Source organism: Panthera tigris, chromosome E3, assembly GCF_018350195.1.
Source record: "Panthera tigris isolate Pti1 chromosome E3, P.tigris_Pti1_mat1.1, whole genome shotgun sequence".
Taxonomy (NCBI): domain Eukaryota; kingdom Metazoa; phylum Chordata; class Mammalia; order Carnivora; family Felidae; genus Panthera; species Panthera tigris.
In genome coordinates, this window is record NC_056675.1 from 1902009 (window position 1) to 1921459 (window position 19451).

The window sequence follows — 19451 nt, forward strand, 5'->3', positions numbered from 1 at the left end:
TTGTCCAGTAAGCATTTTAGGTCAAACCCCTTTTCTCCTAACAGAGGCGACCACCACCTACTTTTCACGATATCTTCCTTGCCTCTCATTGATAGTTTTGTAACCTGCGGCAGCATCCCCACACAAGAACCTAATTCTGCATGTTTTTTAACTTGACTGAAACTGGAGTCACCAGTGTACGTTTTCTCAGGCCTCTCTGGACATCCTCAGGGGAGGGTGGAGGGACTCAGGTCTCACATCTGCAAAGATCCCTGAACAGGTCACCCAAGGGCATGCCCCCCGTTCTCAAAGCCCAATAACCGAGGTTACTGAAACCCTAATCCAACAGGAAAGTCTGATAACAGAGATCACCTCTGAGGTGGGAACGGGCAGAGCGGGAGAGACCAAGTGCAAGCAGGAGGGCAAGGTTAACATTGGTTCGATTTAAAGAATCGTTTTCTGAAAAACACGTGGCAAGAGGATCTTTAACACAAATCGTATGACGTTAGCACTGCAGAAGCACGAATCGAGAGCTTGACGCGGTACCATGCCGGCATTAAGTACAGAATTATGAGGACTATTTTCAACAGTGTAGAAAAATGTTGAGTGGAGAGGCTAGGCCGCAAAGCGTAAATGCACTAGGAAGACGTAAAAAGCATATGTGCGGGAAAAAGGAAGTAACAGCTGACCCTCAAGCAACATGGGGGTTAGGGGCGCCAACCCTACCCCCTGCAAAGTGGAAAATCAATGTAGAACTTTTGACTCCCCAAGAACTTAACCGCTAACAGCCAGATGTTGACTGGAAGCCCTACCAGTAAGTAATAAAAGATCAATTAATACACATTTTGTGTGTGTGTTCTATACCATAACCTTCCAATAAAATCGGCGAGAGAAAAAAAAATGTTAGGAAAATCATAACACAAAATATGCTTACCGTACCGCACCACACTGATCAAAAAAAAACCCCGCGTACAAGTGGATGCACGTAGTTCACACTTGTGTCGTTCCAAAGTCAAGCGTGTGCTAAAATGCAGTGGTTGCACTGAAATGGTGGAACTGTGGCTGATTTCTCCGTTTATAAAACGTTAAATGTAACTCGCAGTTACATTCCTGTACAACATCCTCCTCCTCGAAGCGCAAATTCTCACACAACGATGCCATTTCACTGGGTTGATTACAACTCGTTCGTAAGACTTCTGGCAAACAAACTTTACCAGCACGGATCGTTTCTGAAAGATCCTCGGGAGGTCATGAAAATGGACTTCGCAGAGACAGTACCTAGTCACAAGTCTGGCCAGTCCATACCTGTTCCCAGACAGGCCTCGCGGAGCCCCTGTCCCGACACTCACCGCTCCAGGCTCCCCCCAGCAAGCAGCGTGGGCAAAACATCTCTGTTTGTGATGTCTTTTTCTTAGGAAGGAAAAAATAATACCAAAACAGAATTCCCCCACCCGGAACACATCACTTTCTTGCTAACCACAAATTCTGGCAAAATCCGTTCTACATAATAGTGATTCAGTTAGTTCCTCTTTCTTCAAATTGACACATTTTACCTTGCAAATTGGGTACGTCTGTATGACAGAGAGTTGAAAGACCAAGGAAGCAAACTTAAATCATATTTCCACAGCTACCACTGTTACCAAGTTAAAATGTGACACTATCCTTAAAAAACGTACGATGAAAACGTAATTCTATTTAAACATCTAAGCCTTTTCTACATAGCAGATCTTATTCTACATACTGGTATGTAAAGAAAAATAATAGTTTCTGCCTGGCGGGAGTTTACAATCAAAATGCGTGTAATGAAGGGGAGCAGGGTGGACGGGAAGGGTTGTTTTTTGTTTTTTTTTTTTTTCTGAATGTAGTCAGCACTTTGAGATATAATTTAACCCACATGCCTACATCTTAAGTGACAGCTCACTGAATTCTGACCAATGTACACCCAGAAAGCAGCAGGCGAGAGGTGGTGGCTGGGGCAGAGAGAGCAAGGAAAGGGCCCAGGCATGCAGAGAAGGTGGGGGCCGGTGCACAGGAGCTCCAATGATGAGCAGAGCTCAGGCATGACCCCAGAGAAAACCAGGAGACAAGTGGCTGGGAGCTTCCTAACCAAATGGAATGTCTGGAATGCCATCCACTGAGCCACTCTAACAGAACTGAAGCCGATTCTCCCTTGGGCTAAAGACCAAGTTTAGGTCCATCGGACTGCAGGAAAGTGGGCCTACGATACACAGTGGTCATGCGTGTATATTTTTATCAGGGTATGATGCAACCTCAAAAAATCAAATTGCACAATCAAGCATCTATCACATTCATCCGTTGCCATTCTTATTCTACGTCACAGTTGCTGAGCTTTATAGCCTCAAAAGAGGCCCTGAAATAAACGCTCATCCCGCACAGAGAGTAGAATGTTCCAATCAGACATTTTGCTAGTTATAATTTTACTGTACAAGCCACAAACGGCCTATGTTTAAAATGAAAAAAGAAATTCTACAATTCAACATGAAAAAAGATACACTCCTAACAAAATGGGCAAAAGATATGAACAGTGAGTTCAGAGAGGCCACACAAGATGAAAACATGACAAGAAACTAAACTCCACTAACACTGGAGAAAATGGAAGTCCAAACAGATATGAGACACATTCTTAATTTTTGTAAATCTGAAGAGTTTAAAAAATGGTATTTAGTGTTGATGAGGTTATGAGGAAAGGGTGTGGTTTTTATTTTTTTTAATGTTTATTTTTGAGAGAGAGAGAGAGAGAGAGAGACACACGCACACAGAGTGGGGGAGGGGCAGAGAGAGGGGGAGACACAGAATCCCAAGCAGGCTCCAGGCCCCAAGCTGTCAGCACAGAGCCCGACACAGGGCTCGATCCCACAAACCCTGAGATCGTGACCTGAGCCGAAGTTGGACGCTTAACTGAGCCACCCAGGCGCCCCTGAGGAAACGATGTTCTTAATAAAGCACGATGCTGACTAAACGGGTGATAGGCACCACAGAGGACAATGCGTCACTACCCGTTAAAACAAAAGAGGTGCAAACCCTGTGACCTGGCAATTCCACTCCTACAGCATCTACTCACGGAAGGCAGGATAACGCCCCTCCCACCCGAAGGCGTCCACGACCTAACCCCTGGAAGCTGAATCTGTTGTTTCCACAGAGAAGGGAAACTAAGGTAGCAGATGGAATTCAGGTCGCCAAGCCGCTGACCTTAAAATAGGGCACGGGCTGTGGACTACCCAGGTGGGCCCAATGTAGTCCAGGGGTCCTTCAAAGGGAAAGAAGGAAACAAAAAAAGGAGAACCAGAGAAATGACAGCGTGTGAAAGACGTGCTCATGGCTGCTGGAGAAAGGGGACCATCGGCCAAGGAATGTGGGAGGCGTCTGCAAGCTAGAAAGGCCAGAGAATGGATTTTCCCCAGGGCCTCCAGAAGGCACGCAGCCCTGCCCACACCTGGTTTTAGCCCAGGGAAACCGATTTTGGACTGCTGACCTCCAGATCTGGGAGATGATACATCTGTGCTGTTGAAGCCACCATGTTTGCGGTAAATTGTTAGAGCAGCGGCAGAAAACTAATACACGCTCCTGGGGAAACACGGGCGCATAGGCACAAGGCGGGATGTTTCCTGGGAATGTGAATGTATAAAATATAAAAATAGAACGGAGAGAATCCATCCCGAACTGATAACAACTGTCACCTCTGGTAAAGAGAGGGTGATGACAATCGAGGTGAGATTTCCACCTAGTTAATAATGTTCTACATTTTTTTTTAAAGAAAATGTGTTTATCCATATACTGCTTAATTGAAAGTTAAATGTTTAGAGAGTTACCGTTCACAGCTTAAACGTCAAAGAACCACAATATAAGACTCTTAATGCTGAAAAAGTGAACACAATTTCTGCTCACAATCTCAAAAGCACCACAAAGTCCTAGACCTCACAGTCCCCACGATTATGCGTGGGCTCTGCCTGTGTAGACGGGACACCAGAGAAAATTCATTCTGTATCCATAAACACAAACCCTTCAACAAATCAAAATCAATGTGAGATTCACATTTATGGTCGACGGACAAGATTCAGTCTCAAAGGCTTAGGTTTTCTGGCTCCAGCCCACCCAACCACCATTCCCACCTTGACCGTGCCTCCTTAACACTGCCCACTTCAAGCAAGTCACTTGCCTCTGGGTTTTCTTTATCCCAGTGTAAAAAAAAGGTTTGTTCTACCACGTCACCTGCCTCACGGGATGGTCAAAAGATTTTAAATGGGATGAAATGACAGGTTACATCCCAGCAATCCGTGAACCCTGAATTTGAGACTCAGCCGGCTATAGAAAGCCCTCTGCAAACACAGAGATACTGGCTACGCTGTGGATACCATGAGCGGGCCTAATAAAATCGCCACGACCCCAAAGGAGGCCAGCTACCATGGAAATTCCAGACCAAGTTGCAGGAAAGGCAGTCTTGGAGAGCTGGTGCCATCCGTACCTGGCAGCCAGCCATAAGTGGAGTCCTCCTCAAACACCGCCTGCAGTTACCTGTACCTGCAGAGAGACCCCTGAGCCACCACCACCACCACATCCAGCAACTATGAACTGCTTTATAATCCGAGGGGAAACAGCCTCCCATTTCCAAATGTGACCCAGCCAAAGGGGCCAGGCGACGGCCCCGGTATAGGTGACAGGGACTGCCACGCTGGGCGCCAACGCGAGACCTCGAGGACACAATGTTCTAACCAACAGCAAGAGCCATCACATGCGTCCTCTTACCCAGCTCCAAATGAAATGAAAAATCTAAAGACCAACTTTGGGGGTGGGGGACTTCAGTGCAGACGTAGACTCACCCAGGATCTTTCCTATCAATTAGTCAGTCGAGTCCAACGCCCACGCCCCAGCAGCTTCCCTGACGCCCCCTTCCTGTTTCTCCCTAATGAATGAGCCCTCTCGTAGCCCCCCAGAACTTAGGGTGAGCACAGCCCCCTGGAGACACCTCGCCAGACCGCCAGGAGGAGTCCCTCAACCTCGTGCCCGCCCCCCCCCCCCCCGGCCCGCACCAAGAAGAGGTAGTAACTCCTACCAACATCCCCCTACGTGGGTTCTGCAGTTAGAGGACTAGGACTAGAGGAAGGAACTTTTCAACAGGGAGCATGCTAGAAAAGCCAAGCCTGGCGCACGCCTTTCCGTGTTCACGCTCATCCACTAGCTCGGAGGCACTCCCGGCGAAGTCTGTCCGGATTGCTGGGGAGAACTCCCAATTTCTCGTCGGAGCCCCGCAAAGTCCTGGGCTGCGCCCCACGCGGCCGGGCGGGGCGGCACCGCGGGGGGCGGGGGACGTCCGTCCCCGAGGGGGCCCTGCACCGGGAGGCGCGAGCAGAAGAGCGCGGCCGGGACAAACCTGAGCAGGTGCTCGGGTCCCCCGGCCCGCGGCGCCACAGCGCGCTCCTCGGCGTGGCAGGGGCACGCGGGGCGCCGCGGACACCCAGGGAGCCGAGGGTCGCGGGGTCACGGGGGACGCGGGCCCGGGACCGCGCGCCGGAGCCCGGGGGACCGCGAGCCGTACCTGCCGCCGGCGGGTCCGCCTCCTCCTCAGCCTCCGCCTCAGCTGCCGCCGCGACTGGCGCCGCGCCTGCCTCCCCCGGCAGCCGGTCCATCACGCCGCCAGTCATGTGAGCGCGCGCCACGTGACTTCCTCCGCGCCCGCCCGCCCGCCTGGCCGCGCCCACCCCGGCACGCCCCGCCCACGCCCGGCCCCGCCCCGCCCCTTGCCTGGCCTCGCGGCGCCCGCTCCGGGCCTGCCACGCCCCTTGTCCGGCCTCGCCACGCCCACCCGGACCTGCCACGCCCCTTGCCCGGACTCGCCACGCCCCGCCACGCCCCGGCCACGCGGCCACCCGGAGGATTGGCCCGCGCTCCCGCCCGCGCTCCCGCTCCCCCCAGCAGGCTCGGTGCCAGCCCAGCTCGCCCACTGGCTTAGCCGCTTGCTCGGCCGCTTGCCGTCACGCTCACCCCTCGGCCGCTCACTCGGCACTTCCGCGTGGGCCTCTCCCCGCCCCGCGCCCCCGCGCCCCTCCCGGCTCGTCCCTCGCTCCCCCCGCCGCCTCTAGCCCTTCCCTTAGCTCCCACTCCCCTCCGCTCGCTCATTCACTCGTTCACCCGCCCGCCCTCTCACTCGTTCCCTTCCGCCCGTCCGCAAGGACTCACTCACCCTCCCGCCCGCCGGCTTGCTCATTCACTCTGCTCCTCACTTACGCACCACTCCCCACTCACTCATTCACCCCCTCGCTCAGTCACTCAGCTTTTCACACGCACCCATCCCCCACTCATTCATTCGTTCATTCCTCCACTCACCCACTCCTCCCCCCGCCCCCTCGCTTGTTCACCCACTCGTCCACCCCCTTGCCCACCCACTCTCACTCGCCCTACCAGCTCACTCACCCACTCCCCCTGGCCGTCCAGTGCCGGGACCCGGAGATAGGAGGATGCATTCGGTGTCTCCCCCGATCTGGAGGACCACAGGACACCAGAGCGAGTGTCCTGGCTGTTCCAAAGTGAGGCTGTGGGGGCACCGGAACAGATGAAGGGACCCCTGGGTGGGGCAGAGCCTGCCTGAGCTGATGCTGGGGATGAGGAGTTCAGCAGAAGGAGCGGCCTCCAGCAGGCGCGAAGGTTCTGAGGCATCAGGCAGCTGCAGACGCTGTGGTCCTCCTGGAGCTAAAAGTGTGGCTGCAGAAATGGCAGAAGAGGAAGCTGGGGCGCCAGGAAGGGCTCCATGAGGGAGGGCCTCGTTTCCAAAGTCAGAATCTTGGACCTCCGGATTCTGATGCCCACCAACGCCCCCTGGGGGCTGATTATAGCGATCTAGAGCCCAGACCGACCCCCCTCCCCCTCCCCGTCGGGGTCCTAAGAAAGGTCCCAGTCCTCCCCAGGTAGCTGGTTTTCCTTGCTACAGCTGGACCCTGCCTCAGTTACAGATCACCGCACCCAAGGACATCCCAGAGAGCTGACACAGTCAGAGAGGCTCTCCCCGCATCCCCCCCCCCCCCACTGTAACCTAGCAAGTGCTATCCCTTTCTCCAGATGGGCTTTTCCAAGTCACGGGGCGCGGGGGGGGGGGGGGGGGGGACGACACTGCAGGATCCTGTGATGCACAGACCCCCATCTGATGCTATTTCCTTCCGCCACCGCCACCGGGGCTTCCTTTCATGGCTTGTTGCATCGAATGATGGGCTCAGCACTTTTCCCTGACTCTGCGTCTATCCAGTCCCCAAACACACACTCACTCGGGCGTGCGCCTACACCCACACACACTGCTGATGTCCTGGTATTACTCGGCAGGTATCTCTGTCCCTCACTAGATTATAAAATCTTTATTAAAGGTTTGAAAGTTCACTGGACTCTCCAAACTGTAAAACCCTAATAGAAGTGTATAAACAGACACTATTCAAGAGTGATAATGTTAAATGTATTATTTTAACACCCTTGACACAGGGCCACACAGCCTCTAGTTCAGCAGTTCTGGATCTCTGCTGCACTTTCTAATCATCTGGGGAGAGTTCAGATACACTGTGTCTGGAGCCCGCCCCCAGAAGTTCTGATTTAATTCATCTGGGGTGTGGCCTAGACTTGGGATTTTTTTTTTAAGCTCCCCAAGTGATCTAACACGCAGCCCAGGTGGAAGGCCACGGTTCTAGGTTGAAAGATTATTTGATTCCTGCAAACATTGCCTGAGCATTTTCTAGGTACTGCATTGGGGGGGGGGGAACCAAGGATACAACAGGATTCTCACATCACAGAGTGAAGCAGGTGATAGGGCTGGAAACATAGGTGTTGTGAGAGGAAAGGGGAGTGAGCGGTGGGTTCTGACGTGCCCAGTTCCGAATGCCTCCAGAAAAAGGAACTCGGTCCTTACAGGTTGTGGGCTCTATTGCCAGATATCTCGAACGGTTAGAAAGTTCCTGGAAACGTGCACTGAAACTTGTCTGCCTGTAACTTCTTTAGATCCTCACCAAAGAAGACTAATCCTTATACGATTTCTGTTTCACTCGGGAAGCAGCAAACAGCAGACCAGAATTTCTGACTTTTAAAACCTTGTGGTTAATGGCAAGGATCCAATTAACATTGTTCATCTGTTGTTCGAGTCACATCAATCGCTTTCCATGTAGGAAAACGAGGGCTGTAGGCACACACTGACAACTGGAACGGTGGAGTCGGGACGTCACGTTGCAGGTGGACGTGCAGAAAGGGGCTGTTATCAGCTGTCCCACCAAAATGCAAGGACTTCCTCATCCTGCTCGGGGCCTTTTGAAGAAGTTAGTGAAACGCTTTGAGGACTACGGACTTGACCGTTAATAATAATTGACCTGTTTGTCAGGATAGGCTGTATCCTGCTGCAGAAACAATCTGAACCCTCAGACACCTGAAATAACAAGGCGGCCACGCTCGCCACAGTCCCTTGGAAACCCAGACAATGGAGCGGCCACCATCTGGAAGTTCTGCCATCGCGACAAAGAGAAAGAGCTCGGCAGGATCCAGCACAAGCACTGAAACGTCCCGCAGCCCTCCATTCGCAACTCCCTGGCCAAAAGTGTGACGCGCTTCCCCCAACCAGGAAGAGCCAGAGGGCGGACACCCCCAAGTGCCCGGAGGACCGAAAGCCAGAAATATTTGGCCAATAGCGCTAAATACCAAGCACACTAACCAAACTAGCGTTTATTGAACGTCTACCTACTATGTGCTGAGCACCTTTCTAAGTGCCTTTTATTGGAAACTCACCAACTCACCTACCCCTCACACGAAATCTACGAAATAGTAGTATGATGGTCTCCATGCCCCAGCAACTAAGGCAGAAGAGTCTGACACGCCAAGATCGCAGAGCTAGTCCACAGAAGAGCCGGGATTTGAACCCAGACCATCTGGTACCAGAGATCACCCTCATAATAGCCCCTGTGGCGTCACCCAATGCCATAAAACCCCCAGTTTCTCCTTAACATTCTTGTTTCTTTTTTTGAGAGAGCAAGTGCATGTGCACGTGAGAGCAAGGGAGAGGAGGAGGGAGGAAGAGAGAGAGAGAGATACAGAGAGAGAGAGGGAGAGAGAATCTTAGGCAGGCTCCGTACTCAGCACAGAGCCCAAACCTGGGCTCGATCCCAAACCCTGGGATCATGACCTGAGCCGAAACCAAGAGTCAGATGCTCAACCGACTGAGCCACCCAGTCGCCCCTACCCCCTCAACAATCTTAATCAGGAAATTCCAGTCCATCCGTAATCTCTTCTTTTAGAAGGCTTGAGGGGATGGGGCCTGTGGCTCTGGAAATCAGGAAGATTTCAACATCTCAGAAATGTTGGCTCTCCTCACGAGACGTCGGAAAAGCTACTTTATTCTCGTCAGCCTCAGTTTGCTCGCATGTAATATGGCAACATCGGTGTCACTCATTTCAAAGTTGCGTTCCTGAAAGGTTAAGGTTTAAATAAGAGACTTCTTGGGGCGCCTGGGTGGCTCAGTCGGTTGAGCGTCCGACTTCAGCTCAGGTCACGATCTCGCGGTCCGTGAGTTCGAGCCCCGCGTTGGGCTCTGGGCTGATGGCTCAGAGCCTGGAGCCTGCTTCCGATTCTGTGTCTCTCTCTCTGCCCCTCCCCCATTCATGCTCTGTCTCTCTTTGTCTCAAAAATAAACGTTAAAAAAAAGAGAGACTTCTTATGTCAGTCTGAATGGACGCAGAAGTGTATTCATCCTCCTTCTCCAAAACTACAGAAATGCTGGCTACAATTTTAGCCCTTCCCCGAGATGTTATTAACACATTGCTGGCATCGAAAGCAAGAAAGCGTACCAGACATAGGGAGGACTTCAAGTTACAGGAATGAATAAAGCCGAGGCCAGACAACCCACAGAGCTTTCAGAAATGATAAAGATCTAGGGCACCTGTGTGGCTCAGTCAGTTAAGTGTCCGACTTCGGCTCGGGTCGTGATCTCACGGTTCGTGGGTTCGAGCCCCGCGTCGGGCTCTGTGCTGACAGCTCAGAGCCTGGAGCTCCTTCGGATTCTGTGTCTCCCTCTCCCTCTGCCCCTTTCCCACTTGGGCTCTGTCTCTCAAAAATAAATAAACATTAAAGAAAAGATAACAATCTTAGGAGCCTGGGTCAGGTAACAGGAGAGCACAGCTTGGGCCTGCAGCAAGGACAGGATACGGCCTATAGTCCCTAGATAGGCTCAGGACGGACGGAGAGCTACCCCACCAGCCTTTAGGAGGAGCGTGGGTGCTGGCTGTCCACACCAGACCAAGAGTGGAGAAAGAATAACCCGTGAGGCAAATCCCAGTCCTGGATATTTACCCCAGGGAAATCAAAGCATATGCCCACCAAAAAGAGGCTCATTCCTAGAAGCCTCATTTGAATAGCTACAAACTGGAACTAACCCAAATGTCTGTTAACAACAGACTGGATGAACATATTTATTGCCATAGAGCCATACAATGGCATGCCGCACTGCCACGGGGGAGCACAAAATACTCGTGCTGGCACGCGCCAAGTGGGGGACTGTCATGACAAATACCTACAGACGTGGAACTGGCTTTGGAATGAGGGGATGGGTAGAGGCCGGAAGAATTTCGACAAGCATCATAGAAAAAGCCTAGATTGCCGTGAACAGATTGCCAGCAGACACGTGCACGTTAACAACTCGGTTAGTGAGGACTGTGGTATAGAAAGTCCACATCATCTTAGATGGTAATACCCAAACTGCCATAAAGCGAGTGCAGACGGAAATTCAGACATTAAAGGCACTTTGTGGGGCGCCTGGGTGGCTCGGTCAGTTGGGCGTCCGACTTCAGCGCAGGTCATGATCTCACGGTCCGTGAGTTCCAGCCCCGCGTCGGGCTCTGTGCTGACAGCTCGGAGCCTGGAACCAGCTTCGGATTCTGTGTCTCCCTCTCTCTCTGCCCCTCCCCTGCTCATGCTCTGTCTGTCTCTCTCTCTTTCTCTCTGTCTCTCAAAAATAAATAAACATTATGGGGTGCCTGGGTGGCTCAGTCAGTGAAGCCTCCGGCTTCAGCTCAGGTCATGATCTTGTGGTCTGTGAGTTCGAGCCCCGCGTCGGGCTCTGTGCTGACAGCTCGGAGCCTGGAACCCGCTTCGGATTCTGTGTCTCCCTCTCTCTCTGCCCCTCCCCCGCTCAAGCTTTGTCTCTGTGTCTCTCAAAAATAAATAAACATTAAAAAAAAAAATAAGGCAATTTTGGTGAGGCCTCAGAAGGAAATGAGGACCACATTACCGGAAGCTAGTGGAAAACAGCTTCTGTCCCGCAATGGCAGAAAGCTCAGCTAGATTGTGTCCCAGGTCCATGAGAAAGAACCTATCCGGACTGCAGACAATTGTAAAATTAGGAGACTCACGGTCAGGAAAGTGTGCTCTGGAGAGAAAGCCAGGGGTGTGTCTGGACAACCTTTTTCTAGCGCCTGGAAAGGAACAAAAGGCCACAGTACTCATCACAGAGAGCTCTTTGGAGAGATTAGATTAGATGCGTGGCATTTCAGCAGAAGCAAAAAAGAGACAGGATTATTCAGGAAAGACCTGTGGATGAGCCTCTTTCTTTTCTTTTTTTAATGTTTATTAATTTTGAGAGAGAGAGCGTGAGCAGGGGAGGGACAGGGCTGGGTGGGGGGTGGAGGGAGGGAATCCCAAGCAGGCTCCGCACTGTCAGCACCAAGCCCAGTGCGGGGTTTGAACCCACAAACCGTGAGATCATGACCTGAGCCAAAATCGAGAGTCAGACGTTCAGCCGCCCGGGCCCCCCCCTGCTCCCCGAGCCTCTTTTGTAACGGCCCACGTGTCAGACCCACACGGTTTTTGAACATCTTGTCTCAGCAGAAACACCACCAGCTTGGACTTCAAGGGACAGAGGAAGACGAAATGAAAGAAGGCGGACTCGAAAACTCTACAGGCAGGAAACAGGCTGAAAATACTACTCGGCTGCAAACACATGCTACGCTTCATGAAAAAGGAAGGAAGACTTAGGGTGCAGCCGTGGACCTTGAACCACGGAGAACAGTTCCTTGAAACCTGAGTTTGCTCCCTTGCATTTCAGAATTGCTTAGGACCGCAATTCCTTTCTCCTTCCGTTTCTTTCCGTTTAAATGGGAATGTTTATAACTGTTACCCTATGCCTATCGCGCCATCGTACTCGGGGATTAGATCATTTGTTCTCTAGGTGCCCAGATGGAGAGGAATTCCGCCCCGGGATGAATCACAGACAGTGTCTCACCCATACCTGTTCTAACTTATTTAGACGATGAGATTTGGGACTTTGAGTTGTGCTGGAAAGGGTTGAGACTTTGGGGGATACTGGGACGTGAGAGATGTATTTTGCAGATTGGATAGATGTGAATCTTTGGGAGCCAGAAGGTTAGCTGCGGTAGACGCGAGACTAGCCCCTCAAAGACCATCTAGTCCCCAGAACCCGTGAATATATTACCTTATGTGGAAAAAGGGACTCTGAAGATGTGCAAAGTTAAGGCTCATCAGATGGAGACAGTCTCCTGAATTATCTGGGTGGGTCAAGGTGCAATTATGAGGGTACACAAAGGAGGAAGGGAACAGTGCCAACATTACGGAGACATCCATGTGATGCTGGAGGCCGAGACTGGGTGGTGCAGTCACGAGCCAAGGAATGCCAGCAGCCTCTAGAAGCTGGTAGAGACGGGGCGCCCGGGTGGCTCAGTCAGTTAAGCGACCAACTTCAACTCGGGTCATAATCTCACAGTTTATGGGTTTGAGCCCTACATTGGGCTCTGTGCTGACAGCTCAGACCCTGGAGCCTGCTTTGGATTCTGTGTCTCCCTCTCTGCCTCTCCCCACTCACACACTCTGTCTCTCAAAAATAAATAAACATAAAAAAAAAAAGAAGAAGAAGAATCTGGTAGAACCAAAGAATGACTTTTCCATTGGAGGTTCTAGAAAGAACCGTTCCTACCTACCAACACCTGGATTTCAATCCTTTAGGACTCATTTCACACTTGTGACTTCTAGAACAATAAGACAACACATTTTTATTGTTTTAAGCCACTAAATTTGTGCTACTTAATGCCGTTGAATTCTGTACTTAAAAAATGGTTAAGGTGGTAAATTTTATGTGTATTTCACCACAGTTAAAAAGTTATTTTCAATTTGGGGCGCATGGGCGGCTCAGTCACTTAAGCATCCGATTTCAGCTCAGGTCATGATCTCACGGTTTGTGGGTTCGAGTCCGCGTTCGGCTCTGTTTTGCTCAGAGCCTGGAGCCTGCTTCAGATCCTGTGTCTCCCTCTCTCTCTCTCTGCCCCTCCCCTGTTCCCACTTTGTCTCTGTCTGTCTCTCAAAAGTGAATAAACGTTAAAAATGTTTTTAAATAAACATTTAAAAAGTCTTGGGGCGCCTGGGTGGCTCAGTCGGTTAAGCAGCCGACTTCGGCTCAGGTCATGATCTCGCGGTCCGTGGGTTCGAGCCCCGCGTCGGGCTCTGTGCTGACAGCTCGGAGTCTGGAGCCTGTTTCAGATTCTGTGTCTCCCTCTCTCTGACCCTCCCCCGTTCGTGCTCTGTCTCTCTCTGTATCAAAAATAAATAAACATTAAAAAAAAATTAAAATAAATAAATAAATAAATAAATATAAATAAAAAGTCTTTAAATTATTTTCAATTAAAAAAAAAAACTTTCTCACAAAGAAAACTCATGGTCCAGATGGCTTTACTAGTAAGTTCTACTGAACTTCCAAGGAAAAAGTGATAGCAGTGTTATTATACAAGCAGAGTTTTTGCCAGGAATGGAGGTGGTTTAATTAGTTGAAAAATCAATTTAACTCACTGTGTTAACAGAACCATATGATCATCGCATATGCATAAAATTGACATTGAAGAAAAAATACATTATGCAAAAAAAAATGCCCCCCAAAATGCATGGGAAATTATGGAAAAATTTAACACCCATTTATGATTACATCTCTCTGCAAACTAGGATGATCAGGAAACTTCTTCAAATTGAAAAGGAGGATCCGTGAGAAGCTAAAGCTGGTTCATACTTAACAGTGAGAGACCAAACATTTGCCCCCTGTGATTAGCAGAAAGGCAAGACAAGACGTTAAAAGTCAACACTGACTGGAAGTCCTCGCCCACGACGGGGCAAGAAGAAAATGGCATGAAGACTGGAGAGGAAAGTGGCTGTGGAAGCAGAGAATGCTGAGGAATCTAAAACCACCACCACCACCACCTAGAACTGGAATAGGAAAATTTACCGAGGTGGCAGGATACAACACTAATATACCTGAATCAGTTGTATTTCTGTATACTCGTAACAAACACACGGAAAATGAAATTAGAGACGAGCCATTTCTCCGACGTTGTTCAAACCTATGGAACGAACAATACCAAGAGTGAACCATAAGGTGAATGATGGATTATAATGTGTCAGTGCAGGTTGGTAACAGACACACCATTCCGGTGGGGGTGCTGGCTGGTAAAGTCGGGGAGGTGATGCATGGGTGGGGGCAAGGGATATGGGAAATCACTGCACCTCCCTCTCAGTTTTGTTTGATGCTTAAACTGCACTAAAAAATAGCTTTAAGAAAATATGGGGGCGCCTGGGTGGCCCAGTCAGTTAGCATCCAACTTTGGCTTGGGTCATGATATCGAGGCTCATGGGTTCGAGGCCCCTGTCGGGCTCTGTGCTGACAGCTCGGAACCTGGAGCCTGTTTCGGATTCTGTGTCTTCCTCTCTCTGCCCCTCACTCGTTCATAAATAAATGAGTCTCTGTCTCTCTCTCTCTCAAAAATAAATAAACTTAAAAAAAAAAACCTGTTTCCTCAAATTTTTGCTGTAAATTCTGATAATCAAAGACATTAGAAGAAAATTATCTTGATACCAAAATCAAATACACTGGCAGAAACTATAGGTAATGTTGCTCACAAACACAGACACAAAAATCCTTAACAAAATATAAACAGATCTAACCCAGTAACACATGTAAAATGGATAAAACATTGTGACCAAGTAAAATGCAAGTTTGGTTTAACATTTCCAAATCAAGGTAACTCAGCACACGTATTAGTTTTCCGGGACTGGTAACAACGCACCACAATCCAAGGGGCTTAAAAGAATAGAAATTTACTATCTCACAACCCTGGAGGCTTGAAGTCTGAAATCAAGTTGTCCGTGGGCCATGGTCTGTCTGCAACTTGTTAGGGGACAAGATTCCCTTGCTTTCTCTGTCTTCCGGTGGTTTGCTACAAATCCTTGGCACTCCTTGGCTTGTAGACACATCACTCCAAGCCCTCCTCTGTCGTCACATGGCCGTGTCTTCTCCACGTGTGTCTCTGCCTTCACAAGGCATTTTCTTTTTCTTACAGGGACACTAGTCACATTAGATGAGGGCCTACCCTAACGACCCCATCTTAAATTGATTATATCTGCAGAGACCCTATTTCCAGAGAAGGCCACATTTCTAGGCACTGAGGGTTAAGACTTCAATGCATCTTTTTTGGGTGGCACAGTTGAACCCATGACACCATATCAGTAGAACAAAGGAGAAAATTCGTGAGATCATTTCAATAGATGCGCAAAAGGCATTTGAAAAATGTCCAGCATCCATTCATCATGAAACTCTCAGCAAGTGACCAATAGAAGGGACCTTTCTCAACCTCATAAGGGTATCTTCAAAAACCAAGAGCTAGCCACTCAGGCCAGCATGATAAAATATTGAATTGTTTCAACATTTGAGTTGAGATATTGGATGTCTGGGACCAAGGCCAACAACACACACTTCATTGCTCATAGTTGACATTGCACGGAGGTCTAGCAAGAGACGAAAACAACTGCATATGGCTAGGAGAGAAAAAATCTATATAAAAATATAATCATGTCCATAGTGAGTTCTATAGAATCCACAAGTCACTAGAATTTGTAATAACATTTTAGCGGGAATGCAAGATACAACGTCAAATATAAATCGTTTTTATAACTCTTTTTTTTTAAGTTTATTTATTCTGAGAGAGAGAGAGAGAGAGAAAGCACAAGTGAGGGAAGGGCAAAGAGAGAAGGAGAGAGAGAATCCTGAGCAGGCTCCATACCGTCAGTGCGGAGCCTGATGCGGGGCTTGATCCCACAAACGGTGAGATCATGACCTGAGCTGAAGTTGGATGCTTGACTGACTGAGACACCTAGGTGTCCCTATTATATTTCTATACATCAGCAATGCACAATTAGAAAATAAACTTTAGGGGCGCCTGGGTGGCTCGGTCGGTTAAGCGCCTGACTTTGGCTCTGGTCATGATCTCACAGTTCATGAGTTTGAGCACTGTATTGGGCTCTGTGCTGGCAGCACGGAGCCTAGTTGGGATTCTCTCTCTCTCTCCCTCTCTCTCTGCCTCTTCCCAGCTCTCTCTCTAAATAAATAAATTAAAAAAAAAAAAAAAAACGAGAAAAGAAACTTTAAAAAATACCAATAGTGGGGCGCCTGGGTGGCTCAGTCGGTTAAGCGTCTGACTTTGGCTCAGGTCATGATCTCACAGCTCATGAGTTCAAGCTCCGCGTCGGGCTCTGTGCTGACAGCTCGGAGCCTGGAGCCTGCTTTGAATTCTGTGTCTCCCTCTCTCTCTGTTCCTCCCCCGCTCGTGCTCTGTTTCTCTCTCTCACCTTCAAAAATAAATAAAATCATTAATAAAAAATTTTTTTAATACCAAGAGCATTAAAAAAGGAAATATTTATGAGTACATTTTTCTTTTATTTTATTTTAAAATGTTTTAACGTTTATTTATTATTAAGAGACAGAGCGTGAACAGGGGAGGGGCAGAGAGAGGGGGAGACACAGAATCTGAAGCAGGCTCCAGGCTCTGAGCTGTCGGCACAGAGCTGGATGCAGGATTCGAACCCACAAACCGCAAGATCATGACCTGAGCCGAAGTCGGACGCTTAACCGATTGAGCCACCCAGGCTCCCCTATGAATACATTTCTAAAGATACGAGCAAGACTGCAAAGAAAATTGTAAAACGTTGCTGAGAGTAATTAAAGAAGACCTAAATATTCGTGTCCACATAGTGTTAGGATGTCAATTCTTCCCCAGCTGGTCTATAGATGTTCACTCAGAGCAGCACAGACAAGCACATTTCTGCACAGCCAAATGACCAAACACTACTGGGAGATAAAAAGGAACAGCCTACGGACACGCGCACCAATAGGGACAGATCTTGGAAATACTCTGCCGAGTGAACAAAGTCAGACAAAAACACATTTTTCCATCGGTCGACAATTCTAGAATAAGCAAAACTATATGACGACCCAGGAAAAGGAAATCTGATTCAGAGTGAAGGAAGTCACGATGGCGGCTCAGTACTGTGAGGGGGGGCACAGGGGAATTATGCGGGGCGATAGAACATTCTAGCTCTCGATGAGGGTATTAGTTGCACTGGCATATGGGCTTGTCAAAACTCTTTGATCTCTAATACGTAAGATCTGTACATTTCCTGTGTGTAAATTCCACCTCGATAAAAACTGGTAATAAACCACTAGCCAAGAATCTCCTCTTTGTGCAGAAGGGTAAAACACTGCATCACGAAAGACGGATTATTTGGAATCGATGATGAAAGCACTCCTTATCGGAGCTCGAGAGAAGCAGACAAAGCCATGTTTAAAGGGAAACGTATAATCTTAAATGCACATGAGAAAACATGAAAGACTGAACGTTAATTAGCTCGAGGGTGACCTCTAAACACTAGTAGAAGAGAGGAAACCCCTGTGTTACTTGGAAAAAAATAAAAGAATTTACGTTTGCTTCCACGAGGCACCGAGACAGACGACCAGGCCGAGACCCCTTCGCTTTTGAAGCTGAAGGTGTTAAGATCCCGGGTTTGGACCCCAGGTCCACACGAGCGCACGTGGGCAGCGAAGCTTCTCAGCTCCTCCCCGGCCGGCCCTGTCTCTGCTGTGTCAAAATTCCTTGCTGTACCGGCAAAGGGCAAATTTGTTCTGGCTTCCCTCTTGCCCTGGATATATATAGCATTTGGGGGGGGGGGGTCCTAGTTTTAGGGGGCAGTGGCTTTCTATTATCTTCCCAATAATGTATCGGGAGAGGCCACGCACCGCGAGGCCGTCGGCTGAAGCTCACGGTCGCCCAGGCCCGCAAATGCCTTTCGTTCTCCTGCTGCTTCCGGCACAGTGACTCTGCCTTATCTCTTCAGCTCTTCAAGACCTTTAATGACACGGGTTTTTACGTGTCGTCCATGAATCCAAGTGCCCCATGTAGCCACATCCTCCAGCCAGGGAGGCCCACAGGACACAATAAAGAAAATTCTTTATTAGTAATTCTAAGTACCAGCATGACAAAGGGGACAAAAGACACCACAAACAGAGGGAAGAGAGAAGCCTCGGGCTGGAAGACGATCCTTTAACGCACATAACAGGGTTAAAGATTAGAAGGTACCGCCACATATATTAAAGGTTTAAAGATTAAACAGAGTACAAAGAGCATGTACGCTCAATACGAGGCACAAGATAGGTAGGGGCAGCTCACTGACAGAGAAATCTGAGAGGCCCACAAACATAAAAAGACGGCCAGCTTTACTACTAATTAGGTATACTGGACATCTGTTATTATTTTTTGGCCACTTGGCGTCTGAACCTTTCTGTCTGTGTTTCTCTCCTCTGAGAGCCTTTTCCCACGGTAGTAAGTACAGCATCGGGCACGCATGTCCCAGCTGTGCCTGGCCAGGCTTCCCTCGGGGGCTGTGGGGTCCGGGTGATGACTCATGGGGGCCACGGCACCTGCTCCCCACGTCTAAGGGGAGAAGGGGCCTGGCTTCCGCCGGCATCCAGTGGTGCTGGGGTGTGACTGACACCTGTGACCTGGCCACGGGACAGTGCTATCCTCGCCGTCTGGCTCTCCGCAGACCTGCACGTTTCCGTCTACCTCGCTTTGAGCCTGGTTCCCCAGCCCTGCTGGAAATCCCAGGTGCTTTGGATAATTTTTCCCTTTCCGCTTTAATCAGAAATCTACTTACGTCAGGGAAAGGCAAGTTCGAGCAACGAGGAGACAGAGACCCCTTTCTGCACGCGAGATGAAGAGACACGGAAATTTCCGGATGCCGGCAGAGGGCGTGTAAATTGGTCGAGATGCTTTGCAGGGCAATTTGTGGATGTCTGATAAAGCGGGACGCAGGTATCTTATGACCTGGAAATTCCACCGCTGGTCACATTTTCTAAACTGCAGCTTGTGGGGACAAGTGCAACACTCTTCACCCTAGTGCTATTTATAAACCAAAAAGAAAAAAACCCAAAGTACTTTGATATCTGTGTAGAATGAATAACAAATTCCACGTATTTATACACTGTATGAACTAGAACAGAACGTACCAAGTTGGAGAGATTTTGAAAAGGACACAGTGTTGCAAAAGGACATGCATGGTATACTATTTAACTATTAATGTTTACGTGGAGAGGGAACAGGCAGACACAAATGAGGACG

General features: G+C 49.3%; 1 protein-coding gene across 6 annotated transcripts in view; it reads right to left on the reverse strand.

The window, feature by feature from the left end:
• The window catches only part of SNX8 (sorting nexin 8), a 48765-nt gene extending 34244 nt beyond the window's left edge, over positions 1-14521 (reverse strand). For 2 of the 6 annotated variants that reach the window (XM_042971010.1, XM_042971005.1), the window contains exons 1-2: positions 14260-14392; positions 6409-6696 (exon numbers count right to left, since the gene is read on the reverse strand). In XM_042971010.1, coding sequence (XP_042826944.1) covers positions 6409-6696; positions 14260-14377 — 406 coding nt within the window. In that variant the 5' untranslated portion in view covers positions 14378-14392. Of the gene's footprint in view, positions 1-5050; positions 5157-5533; positions 5643-6408; positions 6697-14259 lie in introns of those variants that run through there. The other 4 variants (XM_042971007.1, XM_042971006.1, XM_042971008.1 and 1 more) reach the window with 4 other exon arrangements.
• Positions 14522-19451: the final 4930 nt, after the last annotated feature.